Consider the following 27,947-nt stretch of genomic DNA (forward strand, 5'->3'; position numbering starts at 1 on the left):
CATTTGACTTCTTAATGCCCAAGCCTAAGGCATAATAGAATTAAAACAACTGTGTCGTGTTACTTAAAGTTTCCCTTTAATTTACCTCTAGAATGATGTGATGGCAACACAGTTCCCTGGGGACCTGAATAGTGGTTGGGGCTTTATTTTTTTTAAATAAGATTTTTTTTTTTATAAAAGATCCTAGATCAGAAAAACTAAAATACTGTTGTCCTGTTTGTGTATTTTTAGCAGTTCACCTCTTTCCTGAGCTGTGTTGATACTGAGGCTGGTGCTAATTCGGACACTTGACACCTCATGTACACATGAAGTAAAGTAGCACAAACAAAGCTTGTATTTTCCAGACCAAAACCCTTTATTTTCTATGGAAAAGTGTTTTGGGGGTGCTAAGTGCTGTTGTTAGTGCAGACTGGGAGGGATGGATAAAACAGACATGGGGTTTTCATTCCCCTTTCTACTTGTTTTATGCAAATACTAATTCAAATACCATTTGCAGTAGGAGGACCTGATATATTAATTTTGGAGTAAAAGTTGGCGGTGATCAGGGAGGCATCTGTGTGTCTGGAAGTTGCAGGGAGTTGACGGAGGTCCCAGTCACCACATCAAAGATGAATGTGACAGGTCAACAGCCAGCATCTGGTAATGTGAGTTTTGTGCTGGCGGTCGGCGGAAGGTGAGCGGCAGAAGCGTGCAGGCTCGTGCTTTGAAGCCAGGTGAGCAGTGTTGCTGGGCTTTGTACTCCACCTGCCATAGACGTTCTGGGACTCACACAGTTGTCATGGAAAAATCCACTGCTTCAACATCCTCTGATACTGTTAATTATGTTATTCTGCCATGTTTTTTGAGGTGACAGCACTTCACGCCAGCCCCGTGCGTCTCTGCAGGCCCCTAGCTGTCTCTACCCTTGTTGGAGCCAACCTCTAACACCACAGCAGCCTTGTGCGAACACCTTCAGCACCTGGACGGCCTCTGTGTTGTTCATCCACGTGTTTGGGAGTTGCACCACGATGGGGAGTTGCACCATGAGGTGCTCTGAGGCGGCCCCCAGGCTGGGCCAGGCCACACTACCCCCAGCATAGCCTGAGGGAGCAGAGCTCGGCTGAGCCGTGTGCCTGGGGTGGGCGTCGGTGGCCTGATGGTACTCGAGGTGATGTCCGTAGGGGTGGCTTTGGGGACAGGCAGGGCGGAAGGGGGGCGCGGGGGGAGGGGGCGGCGGGGCTCGGCCCCCCGCCCGAGCTCCCCAGCAGCGCGGCCGCCCCTCCCGGGCGCCTCGGCCACAAGGGAGACGCCGGGGACTTTTGTCTCGCCTCATGTACGGCTGAGCCAATGGCAGCGCACCTGGTATGAGCGACAGGCCGCCCGCTAATCAGCCACAAAGGGTGCCACCGCCCAGGCGCAGCCAATCGGCGTAGAGCAGACGTATTGCTTCGCCAATGAGCTTTTACGGATCGGGCCAGGCGCCTCAGAATAGACAATGAGGCGGGCCCAAATGTAGAGTGGCAGGGCGCCGTCGAATAGAAGCTCGGGATTGGTTTTGAACCGTCCTATGAGAAGGCCGCCGAGGGGCGGGCCTCGAAGTGGGTATAAAAGGCGCGGCCGGTGCGGGCGGTGGCTGCAGTTGTCACCGGCAGCAGCAGGGGTAGGCAGGGGGCGGGTGCTCCGTTCCCGGGACTGTCGCTCCCCGCTGGCCTCTCCACGGAGCCCTTTCCCCTGCGCCCATCTCCTCCATCCCTGCCGCCATGACCACCACGACCACCTTTTCGGGCATGGACCCCAGTGGCAGGAACAGCTCCAGGTCCGCCGGGGGGCCCTTGGGACCGTCAGGACGGTGGGGCTGAGGGTGTCCGCGGCGGGGCCGCCCCTTCTGCCTCCGCCTCGGGGCCTGGGGGCGCGGCCGGGGTTGCCCGCAGCGGCTCTGGGGGATGGCGGGCGCCGGCCGGGTCGGAGCTCGGTGGGTGCCGTTTGCCGGCGGGCGGCGGCCGCACCCACCCGGGGACAGCGGGGAGGCGAACCCGCCGCGCTGCCGGGGGTGGGGGGTGGCTGTGGCCGTGCCCTGTCGCAGCTGCCCGGGGGAAGGGGGGTGGGAGCTGGCGAGACCCCCCCCGGGGTGCGCGTGTGCGTCCCTGCCTCGCTAACAAAGAGGGGAGGCGACTCCCCGCCTCGCTGCGCGACCGCGCAGCCACAATGCGGGGGCGGGGGGGCCCGCACCCCTGCACCCCCCTCCCCCGGCTGCCCCCCCCCCCCCCCCTCCGGCCCCGCGGCGGCGGAGCCGGCCTTGCCCCGCGGCCTGGCGGAGCGGCCCCGGGCTGCCGCCTTCTGGGTGGGGCCGGGCGGCTCCATTGTTTGCGCTCCGCGGCCGGGGTCGCGGCCCCCCGGCTCCCTCCCGTGCTGCCCCCGGCTCGGCCCGGGCCCTGCCCAGCGGCGGCCGCGCCGCGGAGCTGCTTCCCGGGGGCTGGGGGGGGGGGGAGGGCGGGGGGAGCTGCCGCCGCCGCCGCCGGTCTGGGAACAAAGAGAACTCCGGTTCGGCGGGGGCCGCGCGGCGCTGGGGCACCCGCGGCTGTGCGGGAGCAGGGCTGGCTGCGGGGTCGGGGGGCTCTCTCGGGCAGGCTGTGCCCTGGCGGAGCGGGGGCTCCCTGCCCGCACCCCGCCTTGTGGGGCGCGTTGGCAAAGCCAGGAAGAGCCCCCCCCCCCCCCTTCCCCCCCCATTCCCAGGGGCGCTGCCCGGCGGGGTGCGCTCACATCGCCGGGTGTCGAGCGAAGTTAAACACCGTAACGTGCATCAGAGCCCATCGCCTGGCGGAGAGAGGCTTCACGAAAAACCTGTCAGCTTTTAACCCGGTCTGGCAAGTGGGATTATTCCTTTTAACAGTTCGGGTGACGGCTTGCCTGCCTTCCAGTTGTCTCTCCTGTTAATTTCATTAAGACTGGCAGTGGAAACTGTTGTGCCGTCAGGAGAGCGCTGGTTTCACTGCTCTGCTAAAATAAAGGTGATGTGAGATGTGGGAACAAGCCCTCCTTCGGGCAGGGGGGTCTTCAAATTAATAACTGCAACAGATGTAACTAAGAAAATAAATCTTTTATACGGGGGCGTTTTCTCTGGAGAAAAAAGGATGGGGGAGTGATTCAATGATATCTCTTAATTCAGAAAGGAGACAAAGCATGTCGGAAGTGTTCTTGGATTCTTAAAACATACTACACAATCTCCTGGGATCCTCCCATCAGCAGCTGAGCATTAGTGATTAGAACTTTGGAGAAGAATTTTGTAAGGAAAAGTAGTTTGCTGTTGAAGTAACACCAAATATCCATGCCGTGTCCCTTTGTGAGTTTTTCTTGCTGTTGCCGTGTTTGAGCTCGGTAGGCTGGAGAAGCATTTTTGTGTTGCGTCTGAAATGTCATAGGCACAAAATCTCAAAAGATCTTAATGCTCTTACCAATGGTGATGACATTGTAGAATCAGACGCGTTCTTTGTGTTGAATTCCTAGGCTTGGCGCATTAACAAGCTGCGTACTGTTTTCGGTTGCAAAGTTTTAAGTTGATTAGATGATTTGTAAAGAAGAGGAAGCGTGCACCATCCCTATCTTGTTCTGGTCTCCATTTCAGAGCCCTGGATATCTTAAAATCCCAGTTCTGTTGGTGGACTTGCATCTCTCTGGGGGTTGTGACAGTTGTCATACGGCCTGACACATTTTTATTCTCCTGGCTTTTGTCTGGCTTCTCCAGCTAATACGCTGCCCTTGAAAAGATGTCATGCTTAAGAAAATAAGATGAAGGAATTTACATGTAAAGATTCGTTTTGCTGCTGCTGTTAATTCTGGTTGATTTCTGCGAGTTGGAAAGCAGACCACAATCTAGCTTGTGAAGTATTGACCAGGCTTCTTTTTGTGTCTGTCTAATGGAAGGTTGTTAGATTTAGGTTATAGATCTGGAGCTTTGTACACGTGTCTCTCCTAATAACAGCCTAACTTAAAACTGTTTAAATGCCCCTTTTAAGTCTAGTCCAGTGGCATGCTGCAGACTTCGGGGGGGGGTTAAAATGAAACAAATCTAGGTAAAGGCTGCAGCCCCCAGTCATCGGTGGTGCAACCAATACTTTGGCTCATATGCCAAACTTCAGTCTTTGCTGTGCTGACAGTTTGAAGGTTAATGTTAGCCTTCACGGGGTTCTCTTTTAAAAAGCTTGATTTTTGACATGCCGGCGGCATACTTTTTAATTTAATTGGCTCAGACCAAAGACTGGTAGCAGCAGGTCTTGTTGACACCGAATGAATGAAGCAAGGGCGCAAGTAGAGTGCCGGAGTATTTTATTTTTGTAAGTGTCACTAAAGAGAAGAGTAGTGGAGATACAGCGCCTGGATTGAATGCTGGCAGCCAGCTTACCTTTACAGTTCAGCTTACGCACTGAAGACGTGATGGTCTGTGTCATTTGTTAAAAGCCAATGGATAATGGAGCCTGTTTGGGCGGAATTTAGCCTGTGTGACTGCCCATGACAAGAGCCAACGATGATCTCTTGGCTTATTAGTCTTATATAGTTTTATATATTGGAGTGCAGCATGGTAATGGTCCGTGCAAGGTTGTAAAGCTGACTTTCTCCGCAGAGTGCTGCGTCCTCCTGGCGGTGGGTCCAACTTTTCCTTGGGTTTTGATGAACCAAAAGAACAACCTGTGCGAAGGAACAAAATGGCATCCAGCATCTTTGGAACTCCTGAAGAAAACCCACCTTCCTGGGCTAAGTCATCGGGTAAGAACGGAGTGCTTTGTTTCCAGATCTGCTGACATGCATTAATTTTTTTTTTTTTTTTTTTTTTTATCGGCTCAGTGTGCAAACCAGAGTTTCCCTCCTACTTGGTAGTTTAGGGCTGTACATGATGTGTGCTTGCATATGGGATTATTTTATTTCTCATTTTTAATTGCTTCCAGAGGGGTTTTTTTTTAATGCGAGTCTTGGGCATAGATGTTGCAAGTAGAGAACTGTATTTTGGATGCTGTTTCTCAAAGTTAATCAAGTCACCGTAAGGTGCACTTGTGTCTCGGTATTTGGAGTAGCACTGATTGGTCTTGATTATTCAGAGGAAATTTAGATTTGTGTTGTACTTGCAGCTGGGATTAAGCTTCCATTTCTGCAGAGCACTGCCAGTATGGATGGCCTTAGGACCTTAGCTTCCATCTGTTTAAATGACACCCTCAACTGCATGAGATGCTGTTGAAAGACAGTAATTTGTGAGTTATTATCTAAAGGACTAGGACTTCTTAGAATAGTAAAGCTTTAATCTAAAAAAAACCCCAAAAAACCCAACACCCAAATCACACACACAACCCCCTGACTGATCTGCTTTCCCAGTAAGTTTATCTTGCAACCTGATTACGATCAATCTCTGCTTGTAGGGACTAAGCCAGGTGACATCAGAGACGACTGTGAATCATCTGGACCACAAAGAAGAAACTCGACTGATGCAAACTGTGGAGACTTTGTAGATCCCAAGGTCAGTACGTTAACTATGAAGAGCCTGATAATGGGACAGTTCACTCTGTGTTCACTGATGTTCACGCAGTTGGAAGCATTGCAGGATTTGAAGCCTTATTCTCGAATCTGTTCTTTTCCTGAAGGTTCTCTTTTTCCACATGATAGTCTTAGAGTACGTTGCTGAAGGGCTGGATTTTTCAGAAAGGACCACTTTCTAGAGCTCTTATCTCTTCTTACTGATACAGTAATGAAGTTGTATGAAATGTAGCTTCAGTCATGTCTGTAATTGTGTGTTTTAACAATTTTTACAAAGAATAGTTACCTACAGCAAACCGTGGATCTGGCAAAGGACGTGGTTTCACATCCCAACGAGCGCTTGCCTTAGTACCATGAGTACTTGTTTTATTTCTGTTACTGTCTTCGGTAATACCATCACGTGTGTTATTTTCCATATAAACTTTCTACTTGGCAGCAACATGGAGCATGTCTGTAGTGTTAAGGTGGGATTTGCTAGATGTGCGATTACATTTCATGGCAAAAACCAGAATGAAGTGTAGTAATAGCTCTGAACTGAGAAAACCAGGAACCTAAGGTAGGCTGTGCTTGCAGAAGCAAGTTCCAGAGGGAAAATAAGAAACCTTGTTCCTGAAAGGTCTCCAGCTTTAGGTTTTCTGAAAAGAGCTGGGCAGGTAAATTGCTGATCACCAATGTTGTGGCAGAGATACTTTTGCCTCATGGGTTACAGTGAGTTTTAATTTGATAATTGGCATCAATCATCGCAACCCATTTTTGTTATTAATAGGCACTTTGAGCCACAAAACTATTCTTTGTTGCAGAAAATGCCTTGTTCCAATTTAGCAAGTATAAGATTAAATTTATAGCTGCTGCCACAGAAAACAAAAATAAACTGTTTAGTCTAATTCTGTTTTCTACTTAATTGTATTAATTAACTGTGGTTCTCAGCTTTGCAAACAGATTCTTCCAATGTGGAATATTTTAATTTTATGCAGTAGTTACAGCTACAAACAGCAGAAGCTGGAGCTAGTGTACTGTAGCCCAGTCTGAGATTTAAGATGATATATTTGTGTGAGTTTCTGTGCATTTATATCCTGATGACTGTGGTTTCAGTATGTAATTAACGATGTTAAATCTGTGAAAGCTGATAAAACCTCATGCCATTGAGGAGCCTTGGCTGCTGCTGGAAGATTTTTCTGTATCTGTGTCAAGTTGCAGCCTGTGAACAGATTCAGTCTGAAAAGAATGTTTAGCTGTTCATGTAGCGAAGGGAAGTTTTATCAGCAACATTGCAGAAAACTGGGTAGAACAAATGCTCTGGGCCTTGCTGACAGATAAATGTTTGGTGTTGGGAAAAGTTGCTTAGTGGAAAGGAGAGGACACTGAGCTATTGCCAGTTGCTTTTTCAGCATAACTTTCTTGTCTCTACTGCTCAGCAGTTACAATGTTCTGGTTACTGTCAGTGCTGCCTCACGTAGGATGCTGTCTGTGACAGAGCGCTCCTGCCCACCCACGTCCTTCACAGTGTGGGAATAACAAGTGTGTCACACATTAGAGGTCATCAGGATTACTTCAGTACTATCTGTCTCAACTTTTAGAAGTATGTTAGGTAAACAAACAGCTGATGAAATTATATTAGTCACTCTGTAAGGACTGGTGCTTACAAACCCACAACATTAATCTGCAGAAATATGCGCGCAGAACCCGCCGTGCCGCTGATACCTGTCCCTAAGAGCCTGTTGCTGGTCTAAAAGTGCTTCGTTGGGTCTGTCACGTGGAAAGTGCTGCTGGATAGAGCAGTGTGCCCAGCACCCTGGTCATAACACGGATTATTGAGTACCCTCTCGATGGAAGAAGAAAATACATTGTGAAATGTGAGACATAACTTGTTTCTCTCTCTTCTAGGGAGGAGATGGTGGTGTTGAGACTTTTGGTGAGTAACTCCTTCGGACTCTTCTAGTGAAAACCTTTTGCAGTTAGGTGCTTTTGAAATGGAAGAGGAGAGAGAGACGGCTTGGGGGTTGTCCCTTGAACCCATCGAATCAATGGAGTGACCCGACTGCTTCAGTGGAAGTGTGGAAATGGAATGAGATGGTGGAGTGCCTGTTGGTCATCAGGTTAAAAATCAGAACAGGCCTGTTCGTTGATTTTGTCCACAGCAGTTGGTGTCAAGATTTGAGTACTAGAAGGCAAGGTGGATACCCTTTCACAGAGTTCAGTGATGGAGAGACTATCCTGCTGTTATAGTAGCTTGTATTTAAATAGTACGGCCAACTTCAATAGTTTTAGTTTAGCAATTTGCTTCTTTCCTATTGCCTTCTCGTACAGCAAACACTACATTCAGAGAAATAATGAAAACCAGCTACTGCATCTGCCAGTGTCTGCATTAACTAGCTTTTAAGTTTCTGTTGCCTTTTAAATGCTGATTATTGCCAAGGAAGTTCATATGCATACTGCAAATTTCACCTTAAACAGAGGCATTTCCTCTAGCAGCATGCATGTTAACCTTGAAGCCTTTTTTCTAGCTCTGAGGCTGGAAATCTCTCCTTTGTAAGATTCACCTGAAGAATAGCTTACTTCCTGATGAGAGGAATGTGTTTTGTTGACTGGCTGCTTTCTAAGTGCTACTTTCAACACCCAAGAGTTGTGGGGGATCACTAAAGCCATTAGCAGTTCCATGGCTTGAAAAGACTTCTGCTGGGAGGGTGAGAGTTTTTTTTTTCCAGAATGTTTTAACTACCTTTTAAGTGGTATCTGTCCCCCAAAGTAAGTCTTGCTTCTTGAGCAGGCTGCTTCTAATCAAACTGGAGAGGCTTTTTTAGTATTTCTTTCCCGTGTCTGTCTGATCTTCATTAGCACTGTAGGCATCTAGAGTTTGTCTCAAGTGGGAGGATGTGGTTTGGTAGTGGAAGCAAAACTGATCTAAGGGCTCTGCTGCTGCTTCTGGTGTTTAAGCCGGCTCACCAGGGGTTCGGATGAGAAGCCCGCAAGCAGCGGTGGGAGATGGGATGGGATGGGAGGAGGTTGAAATAGGGCTGCCTGGGCTAGCAACAGCTGGCTGAAATGAAACTGAGTACAAAGTGATACTCCTGACACTTAGAAAAAGTTCACATTTCACAGCTGGCGTATTTGTTGACTTTTGGTTTGTTTCTGGTAGGTGGCAGCGAAGGAGGTTCTTACCAAATACCAAGTAAATGTATGCTGGGAAGTGTTTGGGTTTTTTTATAAAGTGTTACTGGAAAGAAACTGGCATTGTTTCCTGTTGTGGCCATGTCTAAAAATTAGATTTTTGAAGATGGTCAAGATGAAATAAAAATGACAGGCAATGGTTTGAATGTTAAACTTCTGCTGACGGTACTTGGGAAGGTTCGTGCTTCCTGGAAATGATGTCTGTGGCAGGTACCTGAGAATCTTGATGGACTGTTAAATTAATTTCTACCATTGATAGCTTTGGGTATCCTTGCTTAATGGAGCACAGAGTCTTGTTGAGCTAGCTGTGTCACTCCACCACTTGATGTTCCTGCTGTGTGAGCTGGCAGACGTGAGCTGGTGAACATCCCACTTGCCATAGGTGTGATTTTGTACTCTTTATGTTGTAGAGCTGTCTCTGGGATTTGAAAGGGGCCAAATGAATATACCCCCAAGCAAAAACTGTTTACAAGTTCGTTCACAGCATAACTAGATTCTTCATGGGTTCCTATAATTAAATTATAGGAATTCTTCTGAATTTGGGAACTGTTTTCTGTATGTAACTGATCATAAAACTCCAGGTAGGTGTCAGGTGGGGTGTGCATACTTACTAATCGTGCCTTTCTAGGGGAAGAAAATGTGTTCCTTTTGCAGCAGTGTTCCTGCTGCCTGTTCGGAAGCTGTAGTTCCCTTCTGTGCATCAATTTCTGATGGCTTGCAGTATACTCGGTAGGAGATTTTCAGATGATACACTTTAACATTTGATCTGGTCCTGTTGGATTTACCGCTTCAGTTACTAGGTTGGCAAACTGACCTATAGCTTGATGATGTGGGAAGTACTAATTGTGTGTTACCAGCTGGCTACATCAGCCTCTAAACGCTATAGAAACTTCCCCCAAAGTCTCCTGTGATAATAATTCTTGTTTCTTTTGTGATTCAGTGGGCACTGTGTGCTTCATGAACGTGGCTAGTTAAGGAGAACTAGACAGCACTCTTATTGACAGACTTTACATGGTACACAGGAAGGTGGAGCCTGGCATTTGGTGGACAGACCATCACTGTGAGCACGGCCACGGTTGTTCTCGGCTTGCTGAGTAAGCAGGCAGCAGCACGCACGAGCTACAGAATCTTCAAGCTTAAAACTTCCTATTAACTGCTTGGTTCAGATGTGCCTGTGGGTTAATGAATACAGCGGGGAATCTATATGGTAGGTTATTTCTGGGTGCATGGAGGCTATACTGAGCTGCTGGAGTTCTTTGAGCTTATTATAAGCGGGGATACAGGGAGTTCAGTGGACATGAGTGGGCTTTCAGCATTTTTCTGCTGATTATTAGCAGAAAATAGAAATTAGCAGAAATTATTAGAAAAAAATAGATTATTTTTTCAAAAAATTGAGTTGCCACAGGACCAGAGGAAAGCTCCTCCTGTGGTATATAAAGGGTAGGGCTTAGTGATTGCTTTCCAGGTTGGAAGAATGAGCCATGTGAAGTGATGCTGGGGCTAGTTTCATTCAGTGTCTTCATCAGTGACCTGGAAAAGGCAATGAACAGTGAAGTCTCCAATTTTGTTGGCGATATTAACTCTTTCCAATAGTCAAATTGTGCTGACAGTGAGAAAAATCTCGGTCAGCAGGACTCAATAAGCTAGGCAGGTAAAAATGTGGCAGGATAATCTTTGTGTAAGTATGAAGTGATGCGTCTAGGGGAAGAAGAAACCCAACTGAACACCTAAACCATGCCAGCTGAGCTCTGTGCAGCAGTTCGCTCCCAGGATCTGCCTTGAGTCTCCCTACTGAAAGTTCTCTGAAATGTTTGGAGGCGCCAGCAAAATATTGAACGTAATCAGGGAGCGAGTGGGAAACAAGACGTGGTTTTGCCTCTGTAAACAATGATGTACCCACATCTTCAGTTGTGTATACAGTCTGTTAAATGTAAAGACCAGAAGGTTGTAGTGGAGGTGAGCAAGGGGCAGGGGAAGGTAGAGGGGTGCAGTAGCTGCCTTATGGGGAGAGGCTAAAATGAAGAGAAGGCTGGGGGAGAGGGAAATACAATCGAGATTTACTAAATTGTGAAGGTAGATGTGCAGCTGTTCCCCGAGTCCTCCAAACCCAGAACTAGTGATCATTAGTGATACCAAGGGGGCTGTTAAACGTGTGAAGTACGTCTTCACAGAGCTGGTGGGGTGAAGCTCTGCTTCCCTCGCCCCCCCGCCAGCTACCGGGGGGCTGCTTGGTGCTGCTTTGGGCCTTTGGCTCAGAACCGATTGCATTCATCTATAAAAATACGAGATGCTAATGTACTTGCTGTGCTCGTTAATTAATTGTCAGTAAAGCAGATACATTAGTTATTTGGGACAGTATTTAAAGTGCTTCCTGTGAAGAGTTCCTTCTGTGTCCTGTCTTCGTTTGTGGTTGTTCAGAAGTATTTAAAGTAGATGAAACCTACCACGTGCTTTCCAAGGAGCGTGCGGCCGGAGCCTTCCCGTGCATGGCTGTTCCCTCCTCTGTTCTGTGTGGAGCCTCCGAAGTGTGTGTCAGATGCTCTTCCCTCCAGTTACGAAATTGGGGATGTAGTTTGAGCTCTTAATTACAAGTACCGGTGCTTCTGTGACTTGGTTTCCAGCACCTGCTCAGACTTGAGTTGCAATTGTCATAATCCTGTGCTGATTAATAATACGCACAAGGCTTAAGACTTAAGATGCTTGTCAATTGGAAAAAAAAAAAATTAGTACGTTGCTGGAGTCCCTGAATAGCAGCTGAGTGAATGTGGCTCTCGAATGCCTGGAACAGAACTGTTAAGGCATCGGAGTTCTGAAAAAACACTTCAGAGGGCTCAGGTCTGTCCTGCGAGCAGGTTACAGCAGCGCTGAGCGTGTCTGTAAGCCTGGGGAAAACATACAGGAGTTGATCTTCTGTCTAAGCCAGCGAAACATCTGGCTTTCATCATCCACATCAAACACTTTTAAAAGCTTCTTTTCTTCTAGAAAACACTGAGGCTGATGTAGAAGCTGCCCCAGGTCAGAATGAAGAAAAATCCCTGCCTGCTGCACCTGTTCCTAGCCCAGTAGCACCAGCACCTGCACCGTCCAGGAGAAATCCACCCGGTGGCAAGTCCAGCCTAGTCCTCGGTTAAACCTTTCCCTCCCCGACTGTTTTGAACTCGTGTCTGTTTCTTTCCCCCATGCTTGTGAACTGCACAACTTGAGCCTGACTGTACATCTTGAATTTCTTTCATTAAAAAAGAAGCACTTTATGTACTCCATCTTTTTTTGAGATCAAGGGTTGTTTGTTTTTTTTTCCCCCCACTTCTGTCCTGTGTTTCCCCCAGATCTGCTGGAAGTGACATGAGTGTTTTCTAGTGATAGACTTGAGGGAAAGCTTTATGAAGTATCGTAATGTAATTCAAAGGAGCGTAGCTTGGTTCTAAGTGTGCTTAGAGGGTTTTTGTACTGAGATTTTTTTAGAACCCCTTAGCTTTACAAGGATCTAGAATCCTGGTTAAACAGGCCAGCAAACAATCAGCAAGAGCAGCCCCTTACCTCACATGTGGGATTTGGGGATCTAAAAGGCTTCATTGACTGCATGTGGTAAATGCCTCGAGCCCTGCTGTGCCATATAAATCATGAAGTGGTTAGTGTACACCATGCTGCCTTGAAAAAAAAAAAAAAAAAAAAAAAAATCTTGATACTGGACTACTATGAAGCAGGGTATGTGCCAAATAGAGGGCTGATGACCAGAGCTGCCTGGCCTGATGCTAGGAGGTGATTTATTCAGACTTTATTCAGTAAAGGTGGAGTGGATCATATAAATAAATAAAAATTACAGGGCATTTTTTTTACAACTGACTCAATGCTGTGCATGATCATGCTGGTGCTTGACCATGAGGTGAAAAAAATCTCATCCTTTAAAGTGTGTGTTGTAATTTCACAAAGCTGGACTGTTGCTTATAAGTAAATAATATAGAAATTTTGAAGCAGTGTTTCCTGTGTGGGTTTTATTTCGCGGGTTTGGTTTTGCTTTATTCTCGGTTGTCCTTGTCTCAGCCAACCTGTCCTACTCTTAGGAGAGGTGGAATGGAGCAGAGGAGAGTTTTTTTACACCAGGCTTGGGGTCACCGCCACGTGTCGTCTTCCCCTGAAGAAAGTGTCTGGCTTATATTTTCATTTTTATTTTCTAGATTAGGGAAGTGTGGAGATATATATATAATCTGTTTTATGCAAAATACTTGCCTCTTTTCTTGAGAGAAAAAAAGGTTATTCTCCTGACCAAAAAAAAAAAAAGGGGAAAAAAAAAAAAGGAAAAATATATTCTCCAGACCAAAAAAAAAAAAAAGGAGGGAAAAAAAAAAAAGAAAATATATTCTCCAGACCAAAAAAAAAAAAGGGGGGGGGGGGGGGGGGAAGAAGAAAATATATTCTCCAGACCAAAAAAAAAAAAGGGAGGGGGGAAAAAAAAGAAGAAAATATATTGTCCAGACAAAAAAAAAAAAAAGGGAGGGGGAAAAAAAAATATATTCTCCAGACCAAAAAAAAAAAAAGGGAGGGGAAAAAAAAAAAAAGAAAATAAAATCTGCAGACTAAAAAAAAAAAAAAAAGGGAGGGGGAAAAAAAAATATATTCACCAGACCAAAAAAAAAAAAGGGAGGGGAAAAAAAAAAAAGAAAATATATTCTGCAGACTAAAAAAAAAAAAAGGGAGGGGGAAAAAAAAATATATTCTCCAGACCAAAAAAAAAAGGGAGGGGAAAAAAAAATATATTCTCCAGACCAAAAAAAAAAAAGGGAGGGGGAAAAAAAAATATATTCTCCAGACCAAAAAAAAAAAGGGAGGGGAAAAAAAAATATATTCTCCAGACCAAAAAAAAAAAAAAGGGAGGGGAAAAAAAAAAAGAAAATATATTCTGCAGACCAAAAAAAAAAAGGAGGGGGGGAAAAAAAAAAAAAGTAAATTCGATGCTAACAAGGGGTGGGAGGGGGTGGAAGGGAGACCAAACCGTGAAGCTCTCTGCTCTCCCGGAGGGGATCCTGCTGCACGATAAGCCAAAGCAGGGGATTAGTGCCGAGCTGCCGTGCCTGCCGCAGTGTGCCTCTTCTGCCTGCTGGAAGAACCAGTGCCCAAAATCACCCTGCGCTTCCAGATCGGGTTTGGAGAAGCCGTCGCCTTAGGTGCTTAACCTATAAAACTGGATTTGCTCTCACATGCTCCTCCTCCCCTGCGCTGGGGGTGGTGTTCCTATCGCTGATAGGAAGTGTGGCGCGGCTGCTGGCTGCACGTAAATCATGCCCATGTGTTGTGTAACGCAGGAGGAGGAAAATACTCAAATTTTATTTCCTTTGCAAGCCCCACGACCAGTGGAACTTGTTAACGCCGCTTTGTGGTGGCCAAGACTTGGGCCGAGCAAGGCTGCCCTGCCATCGCCCCTCTCCGTGGCAGCACCCTTGGCCACGAAGGTGCCGAGAAGCACGGAGAGGCTCATGGAATCGCCCACCCTTCAGCCAGCAAGCCCGGCTGGAGCCCACCAGTGCTCCAGGGATGCCCGGCGGCATCCCCACCGCGCCGCCCACGCTCATGCATATGCATGCCGTGAAGGTCCTCACGCTGCTCCCAGCGCTTCTGCCCTGTGTCCCAGGGCACGGCCGGTGGGATGGGGAGCGTGGCCGGCCCGCTGCGGCTGCTGGTGGACATGGACGGTGTCCTGGCCGACTTCGAGGGCGCCGTGCTGCGGGGCTTCTGCGCCCGCTTCCCCGGGGAGCCACGTGTAGAGCTGGCGGCGCGGAGGGGCTTCTCCGTGCGGGAGCAGTACCGCTGCCTGCGGGAGGACCTGGGGGTGAGTGTGGGCAGGGGCCGGTGGGTCGCAGCCAGGTGGAAAGCCCTGGAAAACACCTTGTTTAAAAAGCTCTTGGCTTGCACCCTGCTGTGAGCAAAGGAAATCTGCCCACCCTGGGTATGCAAAGCAGAGGGGGGGGTGGGGGTGTTTAGTTTGGTGTTTTTTTTGTGTTTTTTTTTTTAGAGGGGGCTACAAAGGGTTGTTCCACGCTAGCAGCCTTAATTTGTATAGTAATAATTAGTGACTTCCAGCAGGGCTGCCAGCCCCTTACAAAGAGGCGTGTGTGAGGGGATTGGCAAGGAGTGGTGCTGTCGTAAAAATAACTGGGGGAAATGATTTGCTGAACCATTTCGGCTGGTTCTTTACCTGCTCGTGAGCTGCTCTTGCCATGCTGCGTAGTAGTGACTTACCTAGAGCTCTCTGAGCACTCTGCAAGCAATAACGTAGCTCTGGAGCAGGACAAGAAATATAAATATTATATACGGGTTTTGCATGGCTAATAAACCCCCTATCTATACCCTTCCTTCTGCGTGCGCTGACAAGCAAAGCGCACAGTAGGTGAGCGGTGTGGAACCGCATGTGAAGAGCTGGTGGTACACCCTACGCCTGTGCAAATTGTTGCTATTTTTAATGTTTGCTAATGACTGAATGAATATCAGAGATTATTTGCAAGGCAAAATTGAAAATACTGCGAATCCAGGCTTCACGCTTCCTTCTGGTCACCACAGGACAGTTGGGGACTGTAAGAAAAACCGAATGGGTGCAGGTCCAGGCTGTGCCCGTACACTTTTCCCTGAGTTCATTGCTAATTTTTAAGATCCTGAGCTGAGCCTGTAGAGCTTTTTTACTGGTAAGAACTGGTGGCTCACATGCATTTCCCTCCCGCTCCGTAGCGAGATACAGGCTCCTGCATCCATGTGATGGGCAGGGGCACTGGGTCCAGGCAGCGCTTACGCAGGCTCTGAAACCACCAAGCTCCCATCGATGGCTATTAATGTTCAAATTATTAATTTAAATTATTAATTGAATTATTAATGCTCCAAACTGCCTGGAACCAGGAAATATAAGGAGCAGGCATGATTTGTTTATCATTTTATAGAAGCAAGCATGATTTGTTTATCATTTTATAGAAACAGACATGATTCATTGCTTAAGTGAGCGTTCTTTAAGCGGATCCCATGGAGGTACACTGGGACAAAAATCCTGCAGGTAATTTAAGGGGCTGTGGCTTTTTATTTGTTCTTCTTTGGAAGGTCTGCAGTCGGATCTGTCCTGAAAATTGCGTTCTGTTCTATTTCTGACATCCCCATTCCCTAATTTGTTTCATGCTCATCCTGTTCCTTCCCAGACCTTAGGCGTGTCCATGAAATAACCAGCTAACTGGTTTGAATCCCATGCAGATCAGCAGGGGCAGAGAGCTCTTATCTTAGTTATTAGCCTGGCTTCCTAAGGAAATGAGGTTTCGGTAGTTGTGCTGTTGTCCGTGTCCTTCAGTAACCCCTGGATCTCTGGGCTGGTTTAGGTGTGTTTAGCAAACCAGTAAAGTTTTAAAGTTATCAAGATTTGAAGCTCCTGCAGGTTTTATGTGAACGCTGTGGCTGTTGAAAAGCGCGAGGCGGTTAGCTGTGCCAGCGTGGTACGGTGCCGCGGGGTGCAGGAGCATCCCTGCCGAAGGTCTCCCCTCGCCCCCAGCTGTGGGAAAAGCTTGGGCAGGAGCCAGGAGTCCAGACCCCGAGTGGGGTTTGTCTGTCCCATGCCTGAGGGTCTGCAGAGCCCCTGTCCCTGCAGAGAAAGCGACCCTGCAGCTGCGGAGAGGAGGGGGAGCAGCCTGCTGGCTGGCGAGCCCCCTGGCGCAGGGGTCCCTCCAGCCACCAGCAGCCAGCGTGGTAAGGGGCTCTCACAACAGGGGTGGGGCTGGGAAGTACCGTGATAGTAATTTACGTGTTGCCCCCTTCCTAAGTGGTGTTTATGGTAGTGCTGAGCAGCTGCCTCTTGACACTTGAACCATGACTTTGGTTTTTCTTTCTTTTTCGGTTGTAAGTTGATCGTTAATTTCACATTGTAAATAATTTTATTTAGAAAGTATTTTGCTCAAGACTTAATTCTTGCCTCTCTGGCCTCCTGTGCGTGTAGCAGGGGTTATGTTGATGGGGATTTCTTTATCATTTTATAGAAGCAGGCATGATTTATTTATCATTTTGTAGAAACAGACTCCCGAGCATTTAGGATGCATCACTTCGTCGCAGATAGTTTCAAAAAAGGTTTTGGCATCTCCAGCGGTGGCAGAAATTTTCTAGAGTTATTTTTAACTATTGCAAATGGGAAAGTTTAGGTAGGGATGTGATTCCTCCAGGTTTGTACCTGAGTTGTAATCTTGCTAATGGAAGTTAAAAGGAAATGTTCAGCCACAACGGCACGAGAATGAAGAAGAAAATTGGTTTACTTTCTGTTTCTAGTCACTTTTGGTGGGGAGGGAGAAATGGCTTTTGGTTCTGAGAGTCATCAAATCAAATTTCTCTCTCCAGCAAAGCCAGACTTTTTGTGATGTGGTGGAAACTTGCCAGTTTCTGGTGTGTCTTGCCTTAGGATAAAAGAGCTTTCAGACGCAAGCCCTGACTGTAATTGAATCTCCTTGGGAAGAGCTCCAGGGAATTGTTGCTGGGATCAGTGAGGCTTTGAATGGAAACAGAGGTCTGGGCAGATCCGATTGCCACATCTTCACCTAGACTCCTTCACCTCTTCTGATTTGCATGTGAAATCGGCCAGGGCTTCCAAATTTCTGGCTGTTGATTCATGAGTATTTGTAAATTACGATAGCTGAGTGAGCATTGTATTCAGGGAGACTTGTTTAATGCTGACTCCTTCTCATTACTGCTTAATTAAAATGGTTTTTATGTTGATGTTCCACCGGTGATACGGAGCAAGGAGACCTCAGCTGGACTATAAAGCAATCTTGTACCATTTCTAAGCAAAGGCTGCCAGCCTGCCTTTGAAGAATACTTACCGAGAACTAAGTTTTCCAAATTGTTTGGTGGCATGGGAATGTATGACTTTAATGCTTGTGGAAAAACGCTGTCTTAACACCTCTGAAGTTCACTGTATGACCCTGGGGAAGGTAAGATCTGTGTCTTAGAGCAGAAGACATACTGGAAGATGAATCTCTCTGAGAATGAAACTTGGTCCTGGAGGTGGGCTCAGCCCTGAATGCTGCTGTGGACGCTGTTGGGAGGGGCTGTGTGGCTGGGGGAGCTGCTTGGGTCTGCACTGGGATGCTCTGGTTTAGCACCGGCCGCTGGGCAGGTACCAGGTAGCAATTTTTTAAAATTAACTCACCAGAGCTGGATTCAAACCAGTGAGCTTCCTAATAATAAAAGTGCAAGAATGACTGATCAGTAAACTAAAATTGAAAAAAAAAGGACTGGAAGGACAGTCCTACCTAGAGGTACAGGAGTTGCCCTGGAAATACTGCTTTTCCTTTGAGGGATTAAAGATGCTGCTGTACTGTGTCATATTAATTTCCTTTTACCTTTTTGCACCATTTTTGGCTACCTTAACCTGGGGAAACATTGCTCCTCCAGTAATCTTGTTTCTTTCCTACTTACACTCACTTAAAAATTATTCTAACTTTAGAGAGAACCTCCTTTCCCACTTGTCTGTCATTCATGACTTCTCTGATTCACATAGCGTCCGGCACACACGTGTAGAAGGTGGGTTTACCCGTGTCACCACCAATCCCAGCCCAGCCGGGGTGCGTAGGTCAGTTCATGAAGCCAAAGGTTCCCGGGACAGCCCAGGGATCCACCTCTGAACTTCCCGCTGCCATCTCACACGCTGTGAGTAGACTTTGCACCAACACGTTACCAAAGAGGAGCAGCTGTCCATGCTGGAGGCAAGATCTGCTCCTTTCACAGCTGTTATTTTAGTGTGTGATTGAAAATCATGGAAAGCAGCAAAGAAATGTAGCTGTGCTAGCTCTCCCATCCTCATCCTTCCCTCTTGCTGAGCTGTTCTGGTCTAAAGGACTAAACCAAACACGTGGGTGTGTGTGGACCTGGCCCCTCCAAGGAGGACGGTAATTAGTGTGGCCACCATATTGCCCTGTTTTACAGAGAAGAGGGCTGTTGGGTGGTACGGGGGTCTGCCCACGCACCCCCGCTGAATTCCTGAGCCGTAAGCAAATTTTAGTCAAACGTGTCGGAGGAGCAGAAGCCTTGAACTTGTTCCTTTGGTGTTCGTGAGAGTTAGTAGAGAGCGAGCTGCTGGGGGGGTGAGGTGTGAGCCCTCCCTCCGTCAGGCGCCCGCCGGCAGAGCTGTGGGTCAGTGCTGCGGCGCACGGAGTGGCTGGCAGAGACCAAGCCAGCTCAGGATCGGCTCTGCCTCCTCGCTCCGAACGAGCCGCCGGAGTGTGGCTTCTTGGCTTCTTGTTCTTGTGTGCCTGAGCCGGACTTTTCCTGGAAGCCCAAAGGTAAATGTTCTAACCCACTCTGGGTGTGAAGCATCGCCTCACTCACTGCTGCGCTGGCCCTTGGGTGGCTGTCACGCACGGTGACGGGGCAGCTGCTGTGTACAGAGCTCGGATAAAAGTGCAGGCATTGCTGACTGTCCTCCTGTCTCTTGCAGGCGAAGGTAGCCAGTGTCTACGAATCCCCTGGCTTCTTTCTAGGGCTGGATCCGATTCCAGGAGCCCTTGAAGCTATGCAGGAGATGATCCACATGCAGGAGTAAGGACACTGCGCTCTGCAGCCCTTTTCCATCATCTTACACATTTTTTCCCCTGACCGCTAATGAAGGCTGTTTCTTTTCAGCACCGAAGTCTTTATTTGCACAAGTCCTCTCCGGAAATATGAGCACTGCATTGTGGAAAAGGTGGGAGAGAATTTATTTGACTGGGTTTGATGCTGCTTTTGGAAGGCCTTGCTATTTTATACCACCCGAGCTGGAATTATTCAGTTATAAAGACAGCAGCAGGCTCAGGCTGCCAGGCTTCCCTGCGATCCCTCTGTGTGAGGGGCAGCTGCCCAGACAGAGCAGCAGCGCAGGATGGGGAACCTCGGAGTGCTGTGTGATGCCAGCCTTGTCGCAGAGCATGTGGGCCCTGTGCTCCTGGAGCTGGCGTGCAACACCGCTGCTCCAGCTGTGTCAGCAGGTGATAGCAAAGAAACTGTTTTAGCATGGCCCACAGGGATAGGATATTCCCAGGGGATTCCACACTGGGGAATCCTCAACCAGCAAAACCTTATTCTGGCTAAATCCTGAGCCTGACGTACCCAGCGATCCTGAGAGAGGCCAGTGCTGAGTTAAGAGGAGGCTATAGCGCTGGAGTTGTCCTGTTTGCCACTGGCACAAGAATGGAGGGGGGGGAACCTTAATCACTGGAATGACTTAGATGGGCACAAGCCCTGTGCTCTGGGCGAGCAGCCAGTGCCGCTCGCAAGCTTGACAGCGATTAGGCAGAGCAAACGCAGCGCTGACTGAAGGCCATTACAAGTACAGGTTCAGTGTCCTGGGCCACAGCCAGGGTCTGTGCTGGGGATTTGTAGGCACAGATGTAGGTTTACAGGGGAAACAATTGCTGTGCTAGGGTTGATCTGGCTTGAGCAATGTGCAAACTGAAAGTACAGTAGAATTTTCTCTTTTATTTCTTGTCTCTGCAGTATAAGTGGGTGGAGAAACATTTGGGACCTGAATTTGTGGAGCGGATTATTCTAACCCGAGATAAGACCGTCGTATCTGCTGACTTGCTGTTTGATGACAAGGATACCATTACAGGTTTGAAAAGCGTTTGCTTCGTTTGCTGTTAGCTGGGGACAACCCCCCCCAGCTGACTCCAGCTCTCCTCCCTTGCCCTCCCCAGGCGCAGAGCTGAACCCGAGCTGGGAGCATGTCCTGTTCACCTGCTGCCACAACAGGCACCTCCAGCTGCAGGCGCCGCGCAGGCGGCTGCTGTCCTGGGCAGATGACTGGAAGGCCATCTTGGAAAGCAAGCGCCGGCAGTAGTGCAAAAAAAGGGGATGCTGCGCTCTTCCCATTCTCAGTGAGCACTGTCACTTGGGCAGGGGCACTGGGGGGGGTCAGCGAGCTGCCCTTGTGAGCTGACTCCTCTCCAGGTTCCCGGATGATTGCTCTGCGTTCAGCTAATCTCTGTAGAGCTTTGGATGTTTGCTGTTAGTGAAGAGAAACTATAAAATACAGGCAGTTGTGGGTTGGTTTTTTGTATTCGTGTGTGTGCTTTTAACCTCGCTCCTGTTTGTTTTGGGCTGACTGGGGGCAGAGGGGAGAAAAAAAAGAGGAAGTAAAGCTCTGAAACTTGAGCGCACACAGAGTGGGTGTCTGTCAGGGAGCACGGTGCTCAGCAGCTAAACCCTTTCAAATTTTATGTATTTAGCCAGTCTGGCTTTTGGGTTGCCTTTTGCATCATTGGCTGATAATGAAAGGAGACCAAGCTGGCTTCCATTTCTGGCCCACGTGTGTGAGTAAGAGCGGGTGAAGGCTGGGCTACCAGTGCTGTTGTAAAATATTTATGAGTTTATACAAAACTGTTTACACAGCATTTAAGTTAATGTTTTATTAAGAGAAGGTTTTAAAAGAGAGCTGTTCTCATGAGCCAGACTGCCATTCTCACCAGTGGTAATGACAGAAAACCAGCTTTCCACTTCCTGATTCATAGCATAGCTACAAGCTGCTCTGTGTAGCGACTTACTAGCCAGGTCCCTATGCTGTGATGATAGGATGGCATATTTAGTACCAAAGGGATAAGTAAGACTGCAAACTGCCAGGGCAGGGAAACGCCGCCTTTCTTCTGCAGGAGCAATAAAGTTTGTGACACTTCAAAGTCATTTGAGTTGATGCTGAAGAGTAGAGAGCTGCAGCAAAACCAGCCAGGAGCTGGAGGGGATATAAGCTGCCCAACACCCCAGGAAGAAAGCCCCCCTGATTGCTGGGAAGCGTTATTTGTGCAAGCTGGGTGCTGGGCTACACTTGGCAGCCTCCTCTCCAGCAGCCATGACCTGTTTTATTTTAAATATTTGCTTGCAGTTTTAGCTGCATGCTTGGCCTGACTGACAGAGTAGTGCTATACCGTCCTCTTTATTAACTAAAATCCAGCAGCGGTATGACCAATTTCCCTCTCTAATGTTCTTGACACACTCTTGACCTGCTGAGCAGAAAGCAGAGACCTGGGAAAAAAAGAGGGAGGTCTCCCTCTCAACCCGCGCTGTTCTGACAGCTTCAGTCCTTGGGGAGAGGAATCCCCACCGCTGTGTGTCTGCTTAGGTTCCTGGCCTCTTCCACTTGCAGAGGCGTGCAGTAATCCTCCAGGAAGACAGTTGCCAGATTGCTTAGTCTTCTGCTGGCTGAGAGGGAGAAGCGAAGCATGCACTCCACCACCGGGAGAGCTGTGGTCTGCTGGCGTGACTGCGGCGTTGTCAGGTACATCAGTGTTGTGACAGCTGACATGACTGTCTCCTCGTTGGAACTGGAGAGGCAGTTGATTATGGGCTCCACTCCGTTTGCCTCCAAGATGTAGTCTTTGTTAGTTTTATCGAGGCACAGGTTACAAAGACCGCCTGAAACAGCACAAGAAAATGTATGACACACAAGACAAACTCTTCTCTCCACACCCCCATTTTTTTCACACCAAGACTCAAATTCACTACTGAGCCCTTTTTTTCTAATACAGAAATAAGCATGCAGATATTCTGTGAGATTGGGATGGAAAATTCTCAACGGTTTCTTGGGCAATGTCGTCTTGATTTTTTCCAGAGATTTTCCACCAGAACATTTCTCCTCCAGTATGTCATTAGAGGGCACTAGGGCACTGTTACTGCTGGACATAACCTCTTCCACAGAAGGAAGAATTCCAGCATCACTTAACCCTAACAGAGACTACAAACCAGCAGTTTTTTGTAGGTGTTTTAGAAAAACAGAGAATGGAGCTAACAGTACTAGCCCAGAGGCGCAGAATGTTTGAACTTAAAAACTTTTATGATGCTGCCATATCCTGGCGTAGCTCAGCCACAAACTTTAGAAATCAAATATATTTATTATCGTGTCATGGAGTCACTCACAATTAGGATCTGGCCCCTTACCTTATATTCAGACAGGACAAATCGCCATAAGGCAGTTCCTCGGAGGACTTATTACAAATTTTCAAGTATTCTAGAAGAGCGGTTGTCAACAGCAGAATGATAACATTGGGCCTGTATATTGTACATGGCAGAATTTTCATTCATTATATATTAATGAATGAAATATCATTATATAGGAATGAATGCTTCTCTATAGGACAGATGTCATTGAAAAGTCATTCAGCTAGTGTTTACTTACAGTCTGGGGTAAAAAAATAAAATAAAAAAAAATAATTTCCTTTCCAAAAAGCATCTTCTTTAAGCACAACCGCTCTGTAAGGGTGAAAGGGAGATGCCTGCCTCCCACCTTTCTCCCTGTTCCACTCATTCTCCACTAAAGGCTTTATCGGCACAGCGTGGTCTGTTCTTGCAGGGGGAGATTGTCCATGGATCTGTGTCGGGCTGCGGTCCCTGGGCTGTCAGCCCCTCCTGAGGGTGCTCGGGTGCAATCCTTACCGATGGCAAACTCCACCAGGCTCTCATTGTCCTCGGTGAGCATATCGAGGAACAGATCCAGGACCTGGAGCTGCCGGAGGTACTCATAGTTTTTGGGATCGTAGGCGAAGTTGGCCAGGTTTGCCAGTACCTGCTCCTTGGCCTCTGCAAGGGAGAAGCGGTGCGTGCGAGGGATCGCAGAACCATTGCGTGGTTTGGGGGGATGGGACCATAAAGGCCACCCAGTTCCCCCCCTGCCCTGGGCTAGGCCCCCCTCCCACCAGCCCAGGGTGCCCCCAGCCCCGTCCAGCCTGGCCTTGAGCCCTGCCAGGGATGGGGCACCCACAGCTGCTCCGGGCAGCCCCTGCCAGCGCCTCAGCACCCTCACGGGGAAGGATTTCTTCTAATATCTAATCTAAGCAGCTCGACGCGAAGCGTATCAGCAGGCGGCCGCGCCCCGGTGTTACCTGGGCTGTCAGTCACCTGGAACTCGGTGACGAGGGCCTGCAAGTACTCCAACCGACCCAGCTCCATCCGCCCTGCGGCGCCGCAAGCTCAGCGCCCGGTGCCAGGGAAGCTGCCCGAGGCCGGCCCCCCCGGCAGCCCCGGCGGTGGGTGCTCACGGCCCGGCTGCCTCACGGCCGCGGGGAGCCGGCGGACCCCGGGCGGCGGGAAGCGCAGGGCGCCGCCATCTTGTGGGCGTGGCGCGGCGGGACGCGGCTCTCCGGGGGCGGGGCGGTGGCTCCTCCTGCCCGGGTCCGGGCGGCTGTTGCGTTCCGGTGGCCGGGGGGTGGGGGTTCCCGGGCGGCCCTGGGGTAGAGGGTCCCAGCGGCCCTGTAGGCCCGGCGGCCCTGAGGTGGGGGGGGTCCCCAGGCGGCCGTGGTGCGGGGGTCCGGCGGCCGTGGGGTCCCGGCGGCCGTAGGCAGGGGGTCCTGGCGGCCTTGAGGTGGGTGATGCTGGCGGCCGTGGGGTCCTGGTGGCCCTGAGGTGGGGGTCCCGAGGGCCCTGTAGGCCCGGTGGCCTTGAGGCGGGTGATGCCGGTGGCCGTGGGGTCCCGAGGGCCCTGTAGGCCCGGCGGCTATGGGGCGGGAGGCCCGGGCAGCCCTGAGGCGCAGGGGTCCTGGCAGCCGTGGGGCTGGGGTCCCAGTGGGGCTCTTTCCTTCCCCGTGGACCGTGTAACCCGGTACCCACCACCACAAATAAACGTGCGTTGAGGTGTTCGAGTCTGCACCTGGGTGAACGGCCAAACTCTGATACTTCAGCACTTTGCTCCAGAAAAGAGTGAGCCTTTCCTCACTCGCTACTTACCCAAAACGTTTTCACGTGTGTATATTCTTTCCGGCTCAGTTCAAATCCCCAGGGCTGGCTGCAGCTGGGCTGCCCAGGCCAAGGCCGGGCCAAGGCCGGGCTGATGGAGGCCAGGGCCGGGCTGACGGAGGCCAAGGGCCTTGCCCCGCTGCTCGCTACCCCTCAGCATCTCCCCAGGGAGTGGGTGCTCCCGGTCCATGTGCAGACGGGAGAGCGCAGGGGTGGCTGAGTTGGTAGGGAGAGACCTGGAGGGAATAAGGGTTTAGTTAATTTCAGTTTTAATACGGGGTTGCAACTCATGGGCTAAAGAAGGGCAATGGAATGAGATTTTTTATGACTTTTGTAAAAAGGCAAAAGGATTTGAAGCTGAGGGAAAAGATAAAAAACCTGTGCACAATACATGCATGGTAAGATAAATCACCTGGGGGAAAAAAAAACCACCAAGATGAAGCCATGAAGGAGTGAATTGAAACAGCAGCAGGTTATTCCACCCTGGTTGTACAATGCCCTGGCCTAAGCACAAAGCAGAGCAATTACACAATTCTGAGCTAGCACAGTTCCAATGAAACCACTGCGATCATCAGCACTGCAAGCGGATTCAGTTGTGGTTCATGTGTAAATACGTAAGGTAAAGGTACATAAACTGGGGGGTGGACTCTGCAGAGATTTGTGTTGCTTTTATTGAAGCAATTAAATGCGTGAAGGTGCTCCAGTAAATAGGTAGGAAACAGGCTGTGAGCAGATGTTGTCTTTTGTATTCTCTCAAGTGCAGCTGATTTTCATATAAAGCAAATTGAATGTGGACTGCTCTGCCAAATACGTGGCATCAGTGACGAGCGTGTTGGGCTGATAATCCCTCCTACCACACGGAAAGGTGTAGGAAAATGCCTGCCCATGACCACTTTAAATAGAAGGATGAGCAAAGAACCTACACCGAATGCAGTAATGCTAAATCTTTTAATTACAGTGGTGTGGGAAGACAGAGGTATGTGAAAGTGAAGGTATTTATTTCTACATGGTATAATAAGACTTTAAGCCAGGCTTGTGCTAGCAGCTTCAACTCTTATCATAGGTATCAACTGAAGTTGGTGTATATGTATGTATATGTGTATATATATTAAAATGATCAGCAAAGATGCTACAGACAACATCTATATTGGAACATTTTGCTACTGTATTAACAAATCTCCTTTAATTATCCCTTTGTAAGTGGTAAGTGTTGACATACTTTAAAGCCACATCTGTCATTCCATACAAAGCAAATGACTAATGGAGAAAGCAGAAGAGAAAGCAAACACAGAGGAGCTAGTCAATAAAAGAGAAGTGATTAAGGACACTGGGATTGACTACTAAGGGGTGAAAAACAGTATCTGAAGAGGAGAAATGAAATTAGTGACTGTAAGTACTATACTTGGGGACAGTCAGTATAATGTTGCATGCACAGAAGCAGCAGGAACTTTGTCCCCTGGAGTGGTTTCACAGTGGTGTTCAGAAAGGGCTGGTGTCTGTGCTGGCTGAGCTTCGGGTGACGCGTCCCCAGGTCACACTATTCAGTGCATGGCAAGAAGTAACCAGGAGGAGAGGATAACCTGTACTTCTCTTCCTGGGAACTGCCTGCTGTGCTCCTGCTAGCCTTTGTCTTGCATTGAGTTTAATCGGAGCTGGTTAAGAGATGTGAGAAACATTTTAGATTTAATTTGCTGTGTTGGGGCTGTCCCCTGTAGTAGGGTTTGATAACATCCCCTGGGTTTTGTAGTCCTCAGAGATTCTCTGCAGGAGTTACTGATTGCACGACCTGCTTTGTTACCAGCTGTGAGCTTGTCGTCTTTACTGCGGGGAGTTTGTCCTGACCATCCGGTGAGATCAGTTGGCGGTAGGCACAGCTGGCTGTTTACTCACCCAATATTGGCTACATTGTTTAATTGAATGCTCCGAGCGCTTGCTGTTTGCCAGAAGAGTTAGCACAGAATGGGCTAGTGTAGCTGGGGTGTTCACAGCTCCAGGGGCTAGTCTAACGACACTGGTAGCGCACCAAAGTTAGAATTCAGTGACTTTTCATTTCTAGTAGTTACGTTTCTTTTCATGCAGTTACTACCCAGGTTTGCAAACAGCGTGCCAAGCTCTTAATTTAAGTGATTTTGCATTTCTGAGATGCTTTAGAGTGTGTAAGTTTACTGTGACCTTTCTTTGGGTATTGATTAAACTTTTCCAAGAATTACATTGGCAGAGTATCTAAGGCTTTTAAGGATCACGATCTTGTAATATTTCAGCGTGAACTTCCTGGTGAATGTTTCATTGCAGGAAGGGAAGGTGCCTGTTGCAAAAGTGCTTACCTTGGGAGGTTAATGATACTTTAAATGATAAAGGGAGCAGGAGGGGGTAAGAAGGGACTAGGGGAACAAGGGGCATACTTTTCTCGTCAATTTTTGTTGCTCTGCTGGCTCTCAGAGGTTTAGAACCTGGCTGAGGTATTGGTGTTTGCCCATAATTAAAGCCGGGATTATTTCACTGTCTGTAGGTGTTAAAATAAACTGTTTTGGCAGGGCTGTGGTTGCCTTGCATAATGGGATGTACCTTTAATGAAAGGAACTTTTATTGCTTTATTATTCTTCTGGACCGCAAGGTTCTTAAGGACTGAGTATCACTGCTCCTGTACGATAGCTCTGAGGGGGAATATTTATTATACTGCAGCATGCTCAGTATGCATGGTCCCTTCAGCACGCTTTACAAAGCTCCTGCTCGAGACAGCTTGGAGTTCAGGTTGAAAAGAGCGGTAGGAGGGGAAAGCTGTGGAACAGGAGAGGAGTGGGGTAGTTTTCCCTATTATGGGAGCTCAGATATCTTATTTACCCGTGGAAGCACCTTTTCTCTCTCCAAGATTTGTTTCCAGCCTGTGGGTTACTTCTGAAGGGTCTGTGGAAAGTAACCAGGGGAGACAACCTTGTTTTCAGGCAGCTTAGGTTGTTAGAAAGTTTTTAGTCAACAAGTTGAGAAACATTAAAATAATGGCTTTGTGAAATCATTGTTTTTCTTCCCAGAAACATCTCTCTGCCTCTGCAAATAACTCCCAGTGACCTGGCGCTGAGTCTGGATGTATCAAAAAGCAGTTGTATGAAGCACTCTCCTAACTTCTCGTCCTAAATTATCTTGCACTGTTGAGCACAGCTAAGAAACAGTCAAAACGTTTCTTTGCCATGGTGTAGCGGGAGCCTATCTATCTCTGTGCATCAGCTTCAGTCAGTAGGTACCTTTTTTTCCCCCTCCCACTCCCTTCTATCTTGCAAGCATGCATTAGCCCATACATTTCCCAGCTTGTGAGCCATCTAGGGCTAAACCATTGCAGACAGAGCAGTTGGCTCCACATAGGAGATGCATTCTATTGCTCACTCAACTAACCTTTGCATTCCTGTGATAAATTTTGATGGGTTGTAGCTTACACCATATCTTGCCTGTTTTGCCCAGGACATTTGTAGCAGTGGGAGGATTTGGGAGAATATGACCCCATATTTCTAGAAGAAAACAGAAAGGGAATGTAGAAAGGTGAACAGAATTTAAAATTTAAGAATTGCACACAGCAAAAATGGCAA

The 27,947-nt window shown here is 48.3% G+C and overlaps 3 protein-coding genes across 4 annotated transcripts; 2 read left to right on the forward strand and 1 right to left on the reverse strand.

Annotated features, from left to right (window-relative positions):
- The first annotated feature begins 1,582 nt into the window (after positions 1 to 1,582).
- Positions 1,583 to 12,638, forward strand: JPT1 (Jupiter microtubule associated homolog 1). The gene is made up of 5 exons (XM_040581724.1): positions 1,583 to 1,795; positions 4,598 to 4,740; positions 5,385 to 5,482; positions 7,384 to 7,411; positions 11,650 to 12,638. The coding sequence occupies exons 1-5, from the start codon at positions 1,740 to 1,742 to the stop codon at positions 11,796 to 11,798; spliced, it is 474 nt and encodes a 157-aa protein (XP_040437658.1). The 5' UTR covers positions 1,583 to 1,739; the 3' UTR covers positions 11,799 to 12,638.
- Positions 12,639 to 14,201: 1,563 nt separating this feature from the next.
- Positions 14,202 to 20,699, forward strand: NT5C (5', 3'-nucleotidase, cytosolic). Of its 2 annotated transcripts, none has more exons than XM_040581726.1 (5): positions 14,202 to 14,491; positions 19,112 to 19,212; positions 19,297 to 19,357; positions 20,146 to 20,260; positions 20,346 to 20,699. In XM_040581726.1, the coding sequence occupies exons 1-5, from the start codon at positions 14,309 to 14,311 to the stop codon at positions 20,486 to 20,488; spliced, it is 603 nt and encodes a 200-aa protein (XP_040437660.1). In that variant the 5' UTR covers positions 14,202 to 14,308; the 3' UTR covers positions 20,489 to 20,699. The 2 variants fall into 2 exon arrangements, with proteins under 2 accessions (XP_040437660.1, XP_040437661.1); XM_040581727.1 differs by lacking the exon at positions 14,202 to 14,491 and adding an exon at positions 15,682 to 18,324.
- Positions 20,700 to 21,041: 342 nt separating this feature from the next.
- On the reverse strand, positions 21,042 to 23,766 carry ARMC7 (armadillo repeat containing 7). The gene is made up of 3 exons (XM_040581728.1): positions 23,520 to 23,766; positions 23,074 to 23,217; positions 21,042 to 22,056 (listed from the first exon to the last, which is right to left on the reverse strand). Exons 1-3 carry the CDS (start codon positions 23,584 to 23,586, stop codon positions 21,719 to 21,721), a joined length of 549 nt encoding a protein of 182 aa, XP_040437662.1. The 5' UTR covers positions 23,587 to 23,766; the 3' UTR covers positions 21,042 to 21,718.
- Positions 23,767 to 27,947: the final 4,181 nt, after the last annotated feature.

The sequence above is a fragment of the Falco naumanni genome, chromosome 1, assembly GCF_017639655.2.
Source record: "Falco naumanni isolate bFalNau1 chromosome 1, bFalNau1.pat, whole genome shotgun sequence".
Classification (NCBI taxonomy): Eukaryota; Metazoa; Chordata; class Aves; order Falconiformes; family Falconidae; genus Falco; species Falco naumanni.

Excerpts from the sequence above, each read along its gene's own strand:
- ARMC7 (XM_040581728.1), bottom strand. The coding sequence starts at position 23,586 with ATGGAGCTGGGTCGGTTGGAGTACTTGCAGGCCCTCGTCACCGAGTTC. Across the intron at positions 23,218-23,519 it reads CCAGGTGACTGACAGCCCAG|AGGCCAAGGAGCAGGTACTG; the intron begins GTAACACCGGGG and ends TCTCCCTTGCAG. Across the intron at positions 22,057-23,073 it reads CCTGGTGGAGTTTGCCATCG|GCGGTCTTTGTAACCTGTGC; the intron begins GTAAGGATTGCA and ends GTGCTGTTTCAG.
- JPT1 (XM_040581724.1), top strand. The coding sequence starts at position 1,740 with ATGACCACCACGACCACCTTTTCGGGCATGGACCCCAGTGGCAGGAAC. Across the intron at positions 1,796-4,597 it reads AGTGGCAGGAACAGCTCCAG|AGTGCTGCGTCCTCCTGGCG; the intron begins GTCCGCCGGGGG and ends CTTTCTCCGCAG. Across the intron at positions 5,483-7,383 it reads GAGACTTTGTAGATCCCAAG|GGAGGAGATGGTGGTGTTGA; the intron begins GTCAGTACGTTA and ends TCTCTCTTCTAG.
- NT5C (XM_040581726.1), top strand. The coding sequence starts at position 14,309 with ATGGGGAGCGTGGCCGGCCCGCTGCGGCTGCTGGTGGACATGGACGGT. Across the intron at positions 19,358-20,145 it reads AGCACTGCATTGTGGAAAAG|TATAAGTGGGTGGAGAAACA; the intron begins GTGGGAGAGAAT and ends TTGTCTCTGCAG. Across the intron at positions 20,261-20,345 it reads TGACAAGGATACCATTACAG|GCGCAGAGCTGAACCCGAGC; the intron begins GTTTGAAAAGCG and ends TGCCCTCCCCAG.